At 48.2% G+C, this 18,223-nt stretch overlaps 1 protein-coding gene across 2 annotated transcripts in view; it reads right to left on the reverse strand.

Annotated features, from left to right (window-relative positions):
- EEFSEC (eukaryotic elongation factor, selenocysteine-tRNA specific) overlaps positions 1–18,223 on the reverse strand; it is a 264,366-nt gene that overhangs the window by 139,170 nt on the left and 106,973 nt on the right. Inside the window, exons 3-4 of one of the 2 annotated variants that reach the window (XM_033210884.1) lie at positions 14,688–14,784; positions 12,131–12,295 (exon numbers count right to left, since the gene is read on the reverse strand). In XM_033210884.1, coding sequence (XP_033066775.1) covers positions 12,131–12,295; positions 14,688–14,784 — 262 coding nt within the window. The remainder of the gene's footprint in view (positions 1–12,130; positions 12,296–14,687; positions 14,785–18,223) is intronic. The other variant, XM_033210885.1, reaches the window with a different exon arrangement.

Below are 18,223 nucleotides of genomic sequence, written 5' to 3' on the forward strand. Positions count from 1 at the left end.
CGCAGGAGGGCGAGGAGGGCCAAGAAGGGGCCTGGGGAAAAGCTGGAGCGAAAACACAGGGTCCTGGGACTTACAGGCTGGCAGGGCATGACAGGGAGGAGGGGGGAGCAGCAGCGCCCGGGAGCCTCAAGACCCTGTGGGCCCCTGGAGGGGCTCTCTCACCTGATTCCAGGGTGCAGCTGTGCTTCCCCAACATGTGGCATGGCCTGCCTACAGGACCTGACTCCTGCTGGAACATCCTCTTCTAGATTCGGCCTTCCAAACATCCTTCCTACTTCCCTTTCAGAGATGACCACAACCATCTACCAACCACCCCACTTCTCAGACTCTCCGCAAGGAGCTCCATGTTTACCTCAGTCATGCCAGACACACTCTCGCCTCTGGGCTTTAGCACATGCTGTTCCTTCCACTCAGAATGCCCGGGCAAAGCCCTCTGTCCTCTCTGATACTCCGCTTCAGTCACCTCTCCTGGGAAGCAGGGTTGGAGGCCCTTCCAGTGCTCCCACCACACTCTGGAAGCCATGTTCACCCAGCGCCTTCCCCATACGAAGGAACAGCTGCCTGCCTGAGCACCCCAGCCCCACTGAGGGCTCCCCCAGGGCCAGCTTGGGCTCTGATACCTCTCAGGGACTCCAGTCCCCAACATGACACACATCAACAGTATCTGGAAAGGTTGTGGGCAAGGCTGGTTTCGTGGGTGTGCAAGCTGAGGTCACACAGCCCCTCACGGCCACACTTTCATCTGAACCAGAGCTTGCTTCCAGCCTAGAAAGGCAGTGGTCTTCAGACAGCCAAAGGCCAGATACTCCTTTGTGGACCAGACAGCACCCATACTTGCATTGGGCACAACCTGGCACTGTCAACTGCCATTTACACAGCATTTTCTGCACCAAGGCCACTCCCAGCTGGGGCTCTGACCCTGGCTGGGCACCCATTTCACAGGAGAGGAAACTGCTGTGGGTCCCAGTGTCTAGATCCTGCCAGTGATCAGGTCACTGCTAGACCCCTTGATGACATGTGCATCCTATTCCAAAGGCACCGCAGCCCACAGCTAAAGGGAGGAAATGACTGCACCCCCAGAGGCCTACAGGCATACAAGTTTCGGTAAGCCCAGCAAGCCCGCATCCATCTCACCCCCTGCTTCTGCATCCGACAATTCCACTGGCCTGAGTCACAGTTTTCCCTTGAAGCTTAACTGACCACTGAAGGTAAACAAGATTGTGAAAGCAAATGGCCCTCGGGAAGAACCATTCCCACCTGGAGGCTGTTCTTACTTATTTAAGAGGGTGGCCTGGCCATACAGAGGGGTGTGTCTTGCCACAGTCACACAGCTGGCCGTTTACGCCTGGGACCCAAGACCCTGGGTTTCTGCAGGGCACAGTGGATGGGAACCAGCCCTGGCATTCCATAGATGTTGTTTCTAATCAAATCCCTATCTTGTCCTAGAAAAAATAAAACTCATTTAATTCTACCCAAAAGCATGTATAAGTTAGAGTGGTTTTCATACGACAACTTGTAGGGTGCTACAGCTGCCCTGGGAGTGTCCCAAGGCCACCTGGGCCAGGGTCCACACCAACCTGGGCTCCCTCAACATGCGGCTTCTACAGGGGATGTCCAGAGGCCAGCCACACTCCCTACCTGCGCCACATTTGCCACCTCCACATCTGCTCCCCCAGCAGCCACTGAGTGCTGCCTGACCACCAGGGTGCCACCTAGAGGGTACAGGGGCTGAGGCTTCCTGTGGTGATGGTGCCCACATGTGTGCATGCTCTAGAGCAGTCTGCCCCTTTCCTCCTACCCTTCGCTGTGACTTGGAGGAAGGCAGCATGGTCATCCCCACGGATAGACAAGGACGCTGAAGCTCAGTGCACTCAGGGAACTCGCTTGAGCTCACAGGGCCAGTATGTGGGTACAAACCCAAGCCCAATCGCTCTCGAAGACCTGCTGTCACTTCTTTCTAATGCTGCCCCTCAGCTGGAAAGGGCAGGGTACACTTGAGTAGTGGCTGCACTTAGGCTTTGGGGTGAGCAGGGGAGAGGCTGAATCCTAAGATATCCACCCGGCCTAAGAGCAGGAAGCTGCAGTTGGGGAGCCTGGTTGGGCTGGGGCAGGGCTTGATTTGTGGTCTTGGGCACTAGAGCCCCATCAAAGGGTTGGGAGGCTGCAGGTCAACCTGGGCCCAAGTGGGACTCCAGATGCTTACACCAGGCTTGAAACACACCAAGCAGGACTAGACTGAGCTGGCATCTCTATAAAGGGGGTCTACCTCAGCAGTGGGGCAGTACCACTCCTGCCTGTTCCCCTCCTTAAGAAAACACCACGTGGTTTACAGCCGCCATTTCTCCCCTGCTCTAGCCATGCCTGGGCCACCCAGTGCCATCCTTGCAGAAGACTGTGAAATGCTTAGGCCTATCAGGAGTGCAGACAGACCCACTGTCACAGGTCCAGGCCCCTCTCAGCACAAGAAGCTGGCTGTACCCTCTGCCTGGACAGCCGACTGTAGGTCAGGACTCCAGCCAGCCCTTAAATGAGGCTCCCTGGAAGCCATGAAGAAGGATAAGGCAGCATGAAGCAGCAACTCTAAAAGCAGCTCCAGCAACCTTGAGTTGGAGGTGCCCTGGGCCATCTCCACAGCTGCTTCATTTCATGTCACAGGGGCAGGTCCCAGGGACCTGCAGCCTCCTCCCACCCACCCAGGGAGCTCAGGCAGGGTCAAGAGCACATGCCTTGGACTCTGGCTGCCAGAGCTTGAATCCGGGTTCCTTCACTGATTAGCTTGAAGAAAACTTTTAACATCTTTGTGTTCCTGTGTCGTCCCCTATAAAACGGGACAATCACACCTTCCACAGAATGTTGTTGAAAGTCCAAAATGAACATATATAACAGAGCAGAACCTGGCACACGCAAGAAAATGGCTAATAGACACTCCCCCAGCTGTTGTCCACTCTGGGGCTCACTCCCTATGCCATGCAATCCCTGACTCCAATTCAGAATTCACTGCTCCCACAAACCATCAAATGCTAAACTAAGAGAATACTTGACCCCAACTAAGCCAGACATGGCAGCCTTCTTTATCCACCAGAATCTGAGAAATCAGGCCCCTTGGGCCCAGTGTGTGCAGTGGGTATCGGCACCATCTCTACAGATACACACTCAACATAAACAGCTATTCTCAGAAATTAAAGGAGACCCACACACGAAAGAACTAAAGGGAAACAGGTCTTCTGGAAGCACATACTGGTAGCAGTTCGTCTAGCTGCAGCAGATTCTCAGGGGCCTGATGGAAAAGGGCATGCCATTCATTTGGGGTTTGGGGGTTAAGAACAAGCTCCAAGCTTCCACAGGAAAAAGGCCTGCAGAGCCAGCATCCTCCAACCTGCCAGAGCTTTAGAACACTGAGCATTGATCTCTGACAACAGCACCTACAGAGAGAAGCCTTCCTGAGTTCCCTGCCTCCTGTGAGGTCAACCTTCCATTATCACCTGTCGAATGTCCTTCCTCAGCCGTGCCTCCTTAAGGAGACAACAGGATATTACAACTTGACTGCAGGTGTGATTCAAATCCTCAAGCCAGGAGAAAGGCAAGACCTCACAGAGGCTCTTCCGGTCCTGGGTGCAGGCAGGAAATGCACAGCTCAGACCACCTCACCCCGAGTCTCTGCATTCCATGGGCCAAGTAAAAAGGCCCGTTAAAGAAAAGACGAGATGCAGAGTTGTACGGGGTGGTGATAAAGACAGCGAAGCTTACTTCAAGCCCTGCTGCAAGCATGCTATGTGGCTCTTGTCAAATCCTCATGACAACCTCTGGAGAAAGCCAGGGGAGGTAACTGCCCTGTGAGTGATGGGACAGGACTCAAACACAGTCTATCGGTGTCCAGCACCTGAACTGTGATGGTGTGGACACCGGGAAGCACCAAGCCGGTGGATATTTCTCAGTTTTGCCTGCCTGACATCTATTCTGCATTTCCTAGGAGTAACCCAACTTACTTAGTGAACCATCCCTCCCACCTTGTCCCTTCTAGCTCCAGGGGTCGATGTATAACCCAGCCGGACCCATCAGAACACTGTACTCATCCACAGTGATGAGCTCCCGTCCAACCAGGCCAGGGGCAGCCTGTTCCTTAATTGTGTTTCTAACAACTAGGAAAGAGATGCCATTTCACTTCTCTTATCATAAATGATACTTTGGTCCAAAAGTAACAGATAGCCCTGACTAGAACCATGTGGAGATAGAGCTATCACAAAACATGAAGTTCTGAGGCAGGGCAGACACACAGCAACCTTCAGGTGCAGGCTCTGCTTCTGGGCAGCTCTCCTGCCTCCCAGCCTCCGCAAACCTCCAGGCTGGGAGTAAGGTGGCCGTTGAGCCCCCGAGTCCAGGCGTCATATCCTTCCTCCCTTCAATGTCCAGTGAAGGAGAAAAGCTGTCTTTTCCTGTTGAGTTCCAAAAGGCAGAAAAGCTTTTCCCCAAAACCCTAGGAGACCACCCCTTCACATATTATTGGCCAGAGGTAACAAGCCACTGCCAAGGGAGGAGTGTTCCACTGCCAGAACGGATCCTTCGATAGTGTGATGTTCAGGAGTCAACCACAAGCAGCACTGTATCTTGGATTTGAAGGAGAAAATGGGAAGCCAGAGCTGTGAGGATTATACCAGAGAAGTCGCCACCTGAGCGTGTAGCCCACACACAACAGGGCAGAGCCAGTTCTGGAGCCAGCCAGCACTCCTGATGACATCCAGACGTCTCCAGCCTTGAGCCTATCCGTTTCCTATCCTGCTTAAGGCAATTGAAGTTGGGTTTCTGTCCTTTGAAACCAAAGTACTGCCTGATACACAGAGAGCAGTGGGAGATTTTATGAGGCTTTAAGACAAGAAACTGAGGCTGGAGAGGTGATAATGAAGAGCTATGCTCTGTCTTCCATGCCATGCACTTTTTAGTTTATCCTGGAGACAATGAGGACCCACAGACAGATGAGCAGGACAGCAATGAGGCTTTTCTGTCAGCAGGGCTGGGCTGGACTCAAGAGGAAGACCTGGGAGGCAAGGGGAGGAGCAGCATGCCATAGGAGCGGCCCTGCACGGCCTAAGAGCTTGAACTCGAGCAGTGGCCATGGGGCTGCAGAGGAAGGGCCTGATCTGCAAGGTCCCTCCTGAGGGTGACGACCAAGGGTGGGCTGGTCTGCTCAAAGGGCCTAGCATGGCTTCCTCTGGCTTTCCCAAAACCTTCCTGGTATCCTTCTCTGCCTTCTCTCCTTCCCAGGGAGCTCCGACCCTGTGCATCTGGCATACAGGCACATGTGGGCACAGAGAGCAGAATCCCGTAAGCTCCCAATGCCAAAAGCCAGACAACCATGAAACATCAAATGCACAGAAACTGCCTTCTTTTATGTATCTTCTGGAACAGAAAATACTTCAGGATGAAGGTCACTCAACATTTTCTAGATAAAAACACATGGCAGCAGAGGGAGCTCAGCCTTGAGAGCCGATGTTCACAGGTGTTGGAAAGCCAGCTCTGCAGCCTCGGGGACCTGATTCACAGTGACTGCTCCCAGAATGAGGCAGCACAGGGACACAGGGAGCATCACCATTGCTGCTTACTGATGGAGCATCAGGACACAGCCTAGAAGACGGGCACAGCGCCAGAAGGGAGTGGCGGGCTGCCCAGCTCTGGGTTTCTGCAACTGGGCCCAGGGTAGCAGTGACTCTAAACACAGCCCTCTCAGGTCACTCATTACCTATTTCCAATGAAAATCATACCGAAAAACAACTTGTTTATTTGTTTTATTGGCTTTTTCCTACTATTTCTTTCACCAAATATTTTCTGGGGCCTACCTGGGCCGAGCCCAGGATGGATGCCGAGAATACAAAGATGGAGAAGACTCAGCCTCTGCCTGCAGGGAGACCAGGGTCCACAGGAGATGCAGGCACAAAGACAAATACAGCAGCAGGCAGCACAGAGGATGGGGCACACCTCTACCCAAAGGATGTGAGCCCTGAGCTGTGCTGGAAAGTGAGCATACTGCAGGTAGGGGACAGCCTGGAAGGGCTCCAGGGAGAGAAGCAATGCAGCATTCCTCTGGGAAGGGGAGCGCCAGGGTTGCTGGAGGTGGGGGAAGGGCAGATTTGGAAGAGTCAAGACTGCAGGCTTGTTTGAGCAAGAAAATGGATTCTTTCCAGATGTCATAATCTTATCTCACCCTTGTGATTAGCTTCAAAGACCAGAGGCAAAGTTTGTAAAAGTAAAAACACCTACCAGTATTTAAGGTTTTCTTTTCCCTTTCTGGGGGTTTTCAATGAAGAAGAAAATAAATCTGAATATAGACTTGATTTGCTATCAAATTCTGAACTCTTCCCTAAAAGCTTTATCAACTAAATAGGTATCCAAATATATCAATAATGTTTGCCATCATTATCAGAACATTGATTGGATTCACAGTGGACCACAGTGGGGTCCGCAAAGCATATCTGCATTTCAATAACTCACTTAGTAGCCCTGAACAGGACCTTACACCCCGGAAGGTGCCCTGCCACTTACTACTTCTGGAACCCACAACAAAAATTCTACATGAAAATAATATCAAATGGCAACAATAAACATGACAAGAGTATCAGCTAATGCTTGTGTGTCTCCTAGATGCCAGGAAACTTATATACATTATCCCTAGTCCACACCACACCACCCTGACCCATCTTCCAGAGGTCCTGGACAGAGCCAAGCACACAGGGGTCATCCCAAGTTTGAGCTGAACCAGTGAAACATGAAGAGGTTGAGTGACTTGCCTGTGGCCACAGAGCGAAACAGGAAGAGGTTGAGTGACTTGCCTGTGGCCACAGCGCTGGTACATGCCTGCCTTGAGTCCCTCTGCACTCCCAGCCCCTGCTCTCTATCCCCATGCTCTGTGGCTTCAACAGTTTCTGATGTTACAGCCCCGATAGCCAATCACCACCAGAAACATCACTAGCCTGAACTCCCAATATCAAATCTTATCAGAGGGATTTCTCAGGCTGAAGATCAAGAGAGCCAAAACGCCTGAGCAGAAAGCTGGTGACTCTTAGGATAAGTGGCCTTTAAACTGTTCTAGGGACTAAAGGGAATTTTTTTCTCCTTCACTCCCTGTTCCCCAACATTTTCTTGCTCAGCTAATTGGCCCCAGCTGGGAACAGACCTGGTCAACAGAAATGGGGGCCAGGGTATGGCAGGCTCCGCAGGCCAGCCCAGGCCGGGAGGGGAATGTGACTGTTTATTTGGAATGGCTGTGCCCTGCCTCCAAGGGAGTTCAAGCGGTCAGATGTGTCCAAGTCTATTAGTGAAATCTGACAGGGATGTCACTGTGTTTGGAAAGAGGGCCATGGCCCCCCATGTCCTGGTGCCCAATAGGCACTGGCCACCAATCATGGTTGGTAGAGGGCAGAGGTGAGAAAAGGTCAGGAGTTCTGAACCTCAGGCTGTGCTGTAATGGGCTCTCACACATGTTGCAGTCCAGGCAAGGCCTCAGCAAAGCACAGCAGCATGGCCACAGAATTGCCATGGGGCCTGCAGGCCCTGTTCTGGAGTAGAGGCACCACTACCAGCCCAGGCATCTCCTCTGGGGCTCCCGTGGCAGTAGGGCACACGGCCAGGGCTGGGTCTTCAGAGCTGGATGAATGACTTCAAGTCCTAGCTCTGCTGTCCAGTTAAATTTCCTGGGTCTAGGTTCTCTCACTTGTGGGATGGGCATGCCAGGAAATAAAGGAATGGGCAGTGCCGGCCATCAGTATGCAATGGTTCTGACATGTCACCCCCAGAAGCCCAAGATGGTGAGCAGGGGCAGCGTTTTCCTGTGAGGAAGCCAAAGCTCAGAGCTAAGGGACCTGACAGGATCAGAAAGGACTAAAGCCTTTTTCTGATTTCAGTCCTTTCCATGTAAAATTCGTAAGTTTCCTAGGGCTGCCATAACAAATTACCACAAATTTGATATCTTAAAACAACAAAATATTTCTTCTCTCACAGTTCTGGAGCCAGAAGTCCAAATCAACGTGCCAGCAGGACTGGTTCCCATGGAGGCACTGAGGCAGACTCATCTCCATGCCTCTCTCCTGGCTTCTGGGGGCTTCTGGCAGCCATGGGCACCCCTTGGCTTGGAACAACACAGCTCCAATCTCTGCCTTGGTTTTTATATGGACTTCTCTCTGTGACTCTCCATGTCTTCTCCTTGTCTGTCTCTTACAAGGACACTGGTCATTGGACTTAGGGCCCACCCTAATCCAGGGTGATTTCTTCTTAAGATCCTTACCTTAATTACATCTGCAAGACCCTCATTCCAAAATGGTCATATTCTGAGGTTCTGGGTAGACATATTTTAGGGGACCACAATTTAACCCACTATAGTCTACCCTCTGGTACCCAAAATTTACATCCATCCCACATGCAAAATACATTCACCTCTTCAAACATCCCCCAAACTCTCAGTCCATTCAATCATTAACTCTAAGCCCAAAATCTCATCTAAATTATCATCAGCTCAAAAAGTTCCTAATCTCATCATGTAAGTCACCTCATCAGGTAGGGGTGAGAACCCAGATATGGTCTATCCTGGGGCAAAATGCCTCTCCATCTGTGGACCTAGAAAACAATTTACCTACTTCTAACATTCCAAAAGGGAGATGATGGAAAAAATACAAGGGTCATTGGTCCCAAGCAAGTTTAAAACACAGCAGGGCAAATTCCATGAGGTTTCAATATCTGAGACTGACCTCTGTGGCTACTCCCCTAGCCTCTGCTTCTGTGTCCACAGCCCTGCTCTCAGAGTCATTCTTCCTTTTTTAGTTTTTGAAGGATAACATGTGTTTGTAGCTGAGTTGTTCTATCAGTCTGTTTCATGCCTGTAGAATCCCAGAAGTCTGACAGCTTTTTATTCATTTGTCAAGACTCTCTCCCTTTCGGTTCAGTGTTTTTGCTGGTATAACATTCTCAAAATCCTTCAGGGTCTCTTACATACATCAAAGGGTCCATGCCATTAGCCAAGACAGCTCTCCACATATCCTTGCTATAGAAGTCTGTCTATATTCCTGGCTGCTGCTAAGTTGCTTGGATCTGTGAGTCACACACCTCCTCTCTTCAACAGAAGGTTGTCCAGGCTCACCTTTGGCCTTCTCTCCAAGGTATGCTTTCTCAGCAGTGAATTTCCTAATCTAAACATCCTTTGCAATCTAGAGGGACTGAGAACCTCCCAAATCATCAAGCGCTGGTTCCTGTTTGCTAACAGTTCCTTCCTCAATTCATTCCTTTTCCCTCATGTTTTACTGTAAGCATCAGTGGAGAAACAAGGCAGCATCTTTCACACTTTGCTTAGAAATCTCCTTAACAAATGTCTCAGTACATTCTTAGAAGTTTTGCTTTTCCTGACTAGTAAATTAGATCATCAGGCAGTAGATAACAAAAGTGTTAAAAAGTAGGCTGGGGAAAAACAGGTGCTCAAAAGTAAAAGGAGAATTAAATTTGTTATCTGTCAAGCACCTGCCATGTGCCCAGTACTAGAGATCAGTAACTGGCATCCTGATAGGCAAGTTCCACCTTTATAAGGACAAAGAGGGTAGCCAAAAAGCTCAGAACAGAACCCCACTCGAACATCCCTGCCTCCTTACCACTGCTGACTTCTCTGCCTCAGCCCTTCTCCATGCCCTCGGCCCTAACATTGCAGCCACTGACTCTTATCAAAAACTTTTTTCTCCCTCTAGAACCTCAGGTCATCAGTATGCAATGGTTCTGACATGGTTCCCCAATTCAGTCTATCCCGCCCCCCAGAGAGCCCTCTTTTGACACCTCTTTCATACTCCCAGCTCCTCTCCCAAGCTGTAAGCATGTCTTCTCCCAGAGTGGAAGGGATGCCAGGTCAGGGTGGCCCCCAGAGGTCTGACTTAGGAAGCAAAGAGACTGGAAAGAAATTTAGTACTGATTCATTTTTCTGTTCTAGCAAAGAATCTGCAAACAGTCACCAAAGTAATCTTAATTTTGTTAATATAAACTGAGTCTACTTTTACACTTTTGTGCTTTATTTTTTAAGATTTGCACTTTTAGTCCCTGGCTTAAAGTAGATTTCATTCAAGTGGTCTTTTCCTGGGACCGATGGTCTTCAGAGGAGGATGTGACAGCAGGTAGAGGAGGGGACTGTGAGTCACAGTGTCCAGGGGACATCCTAATACCCAGGTCTGGCCAGGTTCCAGGGCTCCTTGGATATGGTGGGGTCCTGCCATCCAACTCCTCCCACTAGATCCAAGGAGCTCTGGAACCTGGCCAGAGCCGAGTCCTTTCTTTTGTTTGGTCCTTTTTGGTCAGGAGACTCTTCCCTAATATCCCTGGCCCCTGTAGGAGGAAGTAATAGCCACACTGTTGTAAAATGAGCTGGGGGGTTGAAAACTCAGGTTGCCTTCACTTGGGAGAACCCTGTTCATGCCTACCCTCCATGAAATGCCCCTTCCCTATATCCTACCATGCTGCTCTAGACCAGGGATGGCACACACAAGGCATGGGTGCCAGCAGGGCCCCTCTCCACTTCCCTCACTCAGGCCAGGTGCTGCTATTATGGCCCTCTCACCTGGAGGGTAACGTGGTTCATTTTATGTGTCAACTTAGCTGGGCCACGATGCTCCAACTTTATTCTGGGTGTTTCTGTGAAGGTGTTTCCAGATGAGATTAACATTTAAATTGGTGGATGTTGAGTAAAGCAGATGACCCCTATAATGTAGGTGGGCTTCATCCAATCAGTTGAAGGCCTTAAGAGCAAAAGGATTAACTTCCTCAGAGAAGAGGGGATTCTGCCAGCAAATGACCTTCAAGCTGCAGCTCTTCCCTAGGCCTCAATCCTGCCAGACTACCCTGTAGATTTTGGACTTGCCAGGATTTATAATAGTATAAGCAAATTCCTTAAAAAAAAAAAAAATTATCTATTATCTATTTATCTATCTGCATTTATCTATTTATCTATCTAGGTGCATTAGTTGGTGTTCTCCAGCAAAACAAAACTAATAGGAGATACAGATATCTAAATATTTACATCTATGTATCTCTATCTATGTATCTGTAGATACCTAGATATCTATATCTCCCATTGGCTCTGTTTCTCTGGAGAACCCTAACCAACACACCTAGTGAGCCAGACAACCTTAAAATGCCTCAACACAGCCTCCGGGTAGCCATTCCCAATTAACATGCAAATTGAAATCATGCAAATCCAAGCCTCTCTAGCAGCTAGCTGAGTCCACAGGGCTGAGAGCCTCCACTTCCCTGTACTCTAGGCTCCTTCAAGGATTAGAGAACTGCCCTGGACCCCAGCATTCCCGGCAAGATCTCACACGAATTCTAATAGCCTGTGTTCCCCACCTTTATTCTTGTTGAAGGGGAGGCAGTCAATGAGGCAGTCAAAGAGTAAGTTTCTCTTGTCGCATAAAGTAAAACTATTAAAAATGCCTTCTGAATAAGGGGAATATCAAGGCACTAGACATCTTTCAAATTAGAGCCAGGCCATTGTAGTAGAAAGGAGGGGTGATGGGGAGGCACCAGCCATTCATCCTTCTCACAGGTCTTCAGAAGGATAATGCGGTATCTGCCGATGGCCACAAGGAGTGCAAAACCAACCTGGATTTCTTCCAGACTCTATGACTGAGCACCACAAGATTCACATCGTGTTTAATTTGAAATTACTGTGGTTAAGAAAAAGGTACCCAGAAATAACTCCACATATACTTTTCACCCTGACATACAGCCAGTGTCCAGAAAGGGAGGTTTCCCCTCCAGCAGCCCTACTTGTTAACCATGTGATCTCAAGCCCACCTCACCTTCTGGGGCCTCAGTTTCTTTATCTACACAGAACACCTACTTGGGAACATCTCCTTGTGGCACAACATAGGCCTCCAATAAACAGGTGCTATGAGAATTAGGGAGAGCAGCAGTCCTAGAATCTGAGGTGAGAGACTTGGAGCTGGGCGGGGCCAGGCAGCCACAGGGTGAGAGTGCAGGAGGGGAGGTGGGGCAGAGCGGACAGTGGGAGTCACAGGGCAGGCACAGGAGGCTCAGCAGCTGAACAGACAAAGGGACAGTCCCCCTCCCTTGCTGCCAGGGAGGAGGCCAGAAGGGAGGACAACGTAAGACTGACCTTGAGGGCAGGGATCTCCACACTGTCACCGAGGCTGATGGAGCCTGAGAGGATGGTCCCTGTCATCACAGTGCCTTGGCCTCTGATGGAGAAACAGTGGTCCACAGACATGAGGAACGGTCCCGAGGGGTCTCTCATCGGGATAGAAATCTGGGACGTCAGGAGCTAGAAAAGAGAAACTGGTGCCACAGTCTGTGGGGAAAGGAGCCAGACGGGGCAGGGCAGAGGAAGGCACAGGATGTGGCTGACCAGCAGTTCATCAAGGCTGCCAAGGTGGACTCAGCTCAGAGGTCCATGCCTCAGCAAGGTGGCCAGGAGATCAAAACCACCAACTCTCTGACTGCATTCCAAGCTTCTGGCATGCTCTCAGCTCTTTCCACTCAGTCTGAAGGAAAGGGCACCTGCAGAAGCCTCTTCTGTCTTCTCCCGTGGAACTGCTACAATGGTCTGTCCTGCCAGGCCCTCCACACGGCAGCAGAGTAGCCACTAAAGGACACCCTGTCCCACTGCTCCCTGGCCTCATGCATTTCCCCAGCCTCCTGATGCCTTCAGAATTTAAAACTCCTTATCATCTAGTCCCTAGGTACCTTTTAGGCCTCATCTTCCACCACTCCCCGATGTATGCCAGAAGCCAGCTACCAGCAGGCCTAGAGTTTTACCAGCTGGCTCAGCCTCGCCTGTACTGCAGCAATACCTCCTCTGGACAGGCTTCTCTGTATGGCCACATTTCCCCTACCCCCATCACCACAGCTAACACTCTCCTGTGATCATCTCTTTATTGTCTCCCCCGTAGGGCTATGAGGGCCAGGTATCTCCAGTAGCTGGCATCGTGCCTACGAGAATGACAAGTGAAAGAAGAAGAAACAAGGGGATGTGGGGAGAGGAAGGAGGAAAGGGTTGTTCCCAGTGGCCTTCCTTCTCTGCAGACTCCATATGCCTCAGCCTCACCGGCCGATTTTCCTCATGCCACCTGTGTGCCAGGAGATGCTGTCAGGGCTCATCACCAATAAACAAATGAAAACAAAGACTAGGATTACTTGTGTTTGCTACTTTTTCACTTCGTAAGGGAACAGGCTGTCAAAAAAGTATTCAGTGGTGAATGTTCCAGAGTCTTAGTCTTGAGATAACAATTCTTTTGGAAAAAGACTAGAGATTCAAACAAAACAGGCTTGGTCCGAGATTTATGTAGAGGCTTCTTAAAGGAATATACAAACATCTTTCATAGCAGCATTTTTGAGGATTTTGCTTTAACAAAAACAACTGTCCCAGGCTCCCAGACAAATGGTCTCAGGAGCCTGATGAAAAAGTAACAAAAGCCTCACCCAGAAAACATTTGTTTGGCTAAGCTGACAAGCTCAGCACGTGTGAGTCACAGAAATGGTGGCAGTGCATGTACGTGGTCACACCTCATCTTGGCTCTGCAGAGCCAGGTGCAGGTGGGCCGTGAAGCTGACCGCAACAGTCAACCCGGGTCTGAATCCCAGCTCCACCGTGTAACTTGCTGTGAGACATGGGTCAAGTTATTTAACCTCTTTGAATCTCAGACTCTTCGTTGGTATATGGGGATAAATAATTTCAGCCTCCCTGAGTTTTTGTGAATGTCAATGATCCTGTATGTAAAGAACTTAGTACAGTGCCTGGCCTGTAAACATCAACATCGCTGTAATAGGAAGCACTGACATGGCACTGTTCCAAGCACGTCATACACATGAACTCATTTAACCCTCACAACAACTCCATGAGGTATGTGCTACTATCTTCTAAGTGAAGGAACTGAGGCAAGAAAGAGTAGATCATTTGCCTGAGGTCAGAGAGAGTGGTGGTGGAGCTAACACCTGAACCACAGTCCAGCCCCAGAGCCATGCACGTTGCTACTCCACCCCTCTGAACAGCCTGAGCACTCTGTGGGGGAACTCTGTGGCCCCATTCTCACTGCTACCTTCCTTAGTACCAGCACCACCAGCACCCACACACACCCTTCCTGATGGATGACTGGGCTCCCTCCCTGACTACCACCACAAGTTAGGAAGAACAACCTGGGCCTCAGCCCCACAGCTTCCGAAGATAAGCCTCCCATCTTTGGTGGAGGTGCCCAGGATGGAAGCTGCATTGCCCCTGCTGCGGGGCTCATGTCCTTCACCCCTGCCTTGCTGGCACCCAGCCCAGGTGGTGTACTGGAGGAGTTGATACAGTCTGAAGGACTGAATAGATGTCATGGTCCCAGGGTTCCAGACAGGTGGGAGCTGCTTTGTCTGAGTGGAGGTATAACAAGAGAAAGGAAAAAGCGAGGCACAGCAAGGTGTGATGAGCTCTGCAGAGTCTCTGGCTGGAGTGTGAGTCATGGGCTTCAGGGAACCTTAGGAGCCCTAGTTTGGGTTTACCTTTTTGAGGGAGGTGGGGGAGTTGTACTAAGGTGTGAGCAGTTAGGTTAATGGAACCAACTGAGTCCTCTTGCTAGGGCTGCCTCTCTTTCTCTCCCAGGGGAGAGAGGGACACAAAGGGGTCTGCCTGAGCAGCGCTGGGGCTAAAGGGCAACCTGGATTCAAGCTGACAGTACCTCAATGAGCTCTGGAATGCCCTGTGGAGCTTCAGTTTCAGGGGCCTCTGGTCCCCCCGGCTTGGCCGCCACGGGTATAATCGGTGCACCTCGGAACCTGAAATGGAAAATAAGTCCCATCACAGTTACAGAGATCAGCAACATGGACACAAAGCACATCCATGAAGCACCTGGCACAGTACCAAGTGTGATGAGGGTCCTCTTCTCTCCCCCCATCAACCAAGCCTAGAAGACAGCACCACTGTACTCGCATGTGGCAGATGATGCAATGGAGGCCCCAAATTTCCCCCTTTGGGGGAAATGTCCCTGCAATGGACATCAGACTTTTAAAGGGCTCTCTTAGATATTAAGCTCCACTTTCAGAGCTCTCCCTAAGGAGGCAGCAGTGATCCTGGCCCCTAGGCTTCTGAATAAAAGACCTCCTTGAAGAAGACCAATAAATACATCTCAGCCTTCTGAAGAGATGCAATAAATAATAGTGACCAAAAAGTCCCTGTAGATGTACCTGGAAGCACATCTCTACAATCTCAGTTTCTAAGGAGGAGCAATCCTGCCTAAACTCTACTGGGAAAGCCCCTGCATCTTTAAGAAGACAAACTTAATCTGTGTGGACATTTATCTTTCCCATTTAAAAAAAGGAACACTGTTATGGAAAAAAAAAAAAAAAAAAGAGGGAAAGAGAAAATAAATAACCCATAATTCCATCATTGTGGTGTATTTTCTTCCAACCATGGTTTTCCTATGCTTTGCCAATGGATTATTTTTTTCAGATTTTGGTTATAGTATGCATACAATTTCATATCCTGCTAAGTTATTTACCATTATATCACAAATAACTTTCTGTTGAATGAGAGCAACAACAATAACAACTTACATGGCTGAGCCAACCTTATAATGTGAGGTTTAAACGAAAGCATCTACAACACATGATGGAGTTGTCACCATCTTATAGATGAGAAAATGAGGCTTAGGGAGGCTAATTGATTTGCTTCAAGTTGTTGGCTATGAACCTTAGAGCCAAATTTGAACCCAGCCCATCTGAGTCTGAAGCCAGGGCTCTCAGTCTCTTTGTAACACTTCTCCCTGCCTGGGCCTGTTCTTTCATTGTTGACACCTGGACAATGGTACGGCCCAGAATTTACATGCTTGTGCATGCTTTCCTCCATTACTTATTTGTGATATTTCAAATTTTTCACTATTATAAATTACACTGTGATAAACATGTCAGTGGGCATGAATGATTTTTTTTTTTTTTTTGCCTGGGCTTTGGGGTAAATTCATGGGGTACACATCTAAGAGTGAATACACACTAAAAGATCAGCAAAATGATACAGCAAGGATATCTGAAAAGCCTTCTTCCATGGAAGCAAAGAACACTGGCAAAAAGACCAGAATCAACTTGTTCAGAACTCTGGAATTAACCAAAGGCTTGAGCAATCTGTGGAGTGTTTACTCAAGAAGAGTCTCAGTAAAACCAAGTGAGTTTTTGATGTTTTAACTTGCCCTCTTCTATGCTAACTCTGCAGCAGTCCTGAAAACCAATCAGTAGCCTGCCAGGCACTGAAAGGGGCAGAATGGGTTTGAGTTCCTTCAAAGCCCTTCTTCCAGAGAACGATCATGATTTTCCAGTCTGGTGGTTCCCTGGAAGGCCCTACTCACAATGCTATATTTATTTGATCTGCCTTGGAGCTTGCTCAGTGCAAATAGCCTTTACCCTGCGGGAGTTTGTTGAAAATAATCAGAGGCAATTGTTTAATATCACAGCTGCCTGAGGGAAGCTGTGATGTTTAATAACCAAAAACTTCTCAAATTTCATGGAAAACATTAATCTACACTTTCAAGAATCTCAGTAAACTCTAAGTAGGATAAACTCAAAGGCACCCACACCTGGCACATTACAATCTAACTGTTGAAGGCCAAAGACAAAGAGAATCTTGAAGCTATCAAGAAAGAAGCGACTTAACTCATGTACAAGGAATCCATAATAAGATTAGCAGCTGGTTTCTCTGGAAAAACCATGGAGGCCAAAAGGTATCAGGATAATATATTCAAAGAAGTGAAAGTTAAAAAAAACAAAAACAAAAAACTACCAAGAATTTTATATGCAGTAAAAAAATGCTACAAAAATGAAGGGAAACATGGGATCACCATATGATTCAGCTATTCCACTCCTAGGTACATACCCAAAAAGAACAGAAAACAAATAAAGAAATACATATCCATACATGTCCAGAGTAGCACTATTCACAATAGCCAAAAAGTAGAAACATCTCAAATGTCTATCAATAGATGAATGGATACACAAACTATGGTGTGTATATATACACAAACTATGGTGTGTATATATACACAACAGAATATTATTCAGACATTAAAAGACATGAAGCATCAATACATACTTCAGTGTGGTGAACCACAAAAACACCGTGCTAGGTGAAAGAAGTCGGACACAAAAGGTTGCATATTGTACAATTCCATTTATATGAAATACCAGAATAGGTAAGTCCATAAAACAGAAAGTTGGTTAGTAGTTCCCAGGCTGGTGGGGCACAGAGAATGAGGAGCAAAGGGCTTAATGAATACGGTTTCCTGTTGGGGTAATGAAAATGTTCTGGAATTAGACACTGGTGATGATGGATCATTCTTTCCACACTGAAAGTATGAATTTCATGGTATGTGAATTCTATCTCAATTACAAAGAAAATAGATTGAAAGGTATGCTACCTTTTCTACTACCACAATGAACATCTAAGATGCCTATTTCACGGTACGCATAACAAAACAGTCTTTTAAAAATTATTTTTAATATATACTTCATTTTAATTTGTATTTCCTTAATAAGTAAGCCATACAATGTTGAATCACTTTCAACTGTTTGTATACCCAATGTATTTTCAGGAGACATTTCTGTAGCACTTCTAGTTCTGGAGTTTGTTTCCTCCAGGAAGAGCCACCCTTACCTTCCCGACACTGAGGGCTGCTCTAAGTGCTTCTCTGTATATACTCTAGCATGCAACACAGCGGGAGTGACAGAAAGAGACAGGACCCTTTACTGAGCACCAACGGTACAAGCAATTGTGCTAGAAGCTTTCCAATCCCCATCTCCTCATCACAATCCTGTAAGGTGGGTATTATTCTTCTTCCCCCTATTTCGTAGAAGAGGGTCCTAAAAGTTTGGCCAGCTTTGGTAGCTTGTTCCAGGCCACAGGCTAATGAGTGGTGGGACTGTGATTTAAAGCCAACTCGGAGTTTACTTTCCACCTGAGACTATCATGAGAACAATCCTCCATCAGCCTAGGCTGGAGGCAGGGGCATGTGTCTCTTCTCAAATCCATATGAGAATTTGGAAAGTAGCTGATCTTCAAGGATCAGGGAACATATATTTAATTCCTGTAGCCAGATTAACAAAACCCTTGCCCTTAATTACATACATTAAATATATGTAATTTTAGTTCTCAAACCAGTGAAAAAATGATAGCTATAATTATAGTACCTAATATTATGATAGTTTGCTACCACTTTCAAATTGCAGACAT

Source organism: Trachypithecus francoisi, unplaced genomic scaffold (genome assembly GCF_009764315.1).
Source record: "Trachypithecus francoisi isolate TF-2019V2 unplaced genomic scaffold, Tfra_2.0 Lachesis_group0, whole genome shotgun sequence".
Classification (NCBI taxonomy): domain Eukaryota; kingdom Metazoa; phylum Chordata; class Mammalia; order Primates; family Cercopithecidae; genus Trachypithecus; species Trachypithecus francoisi.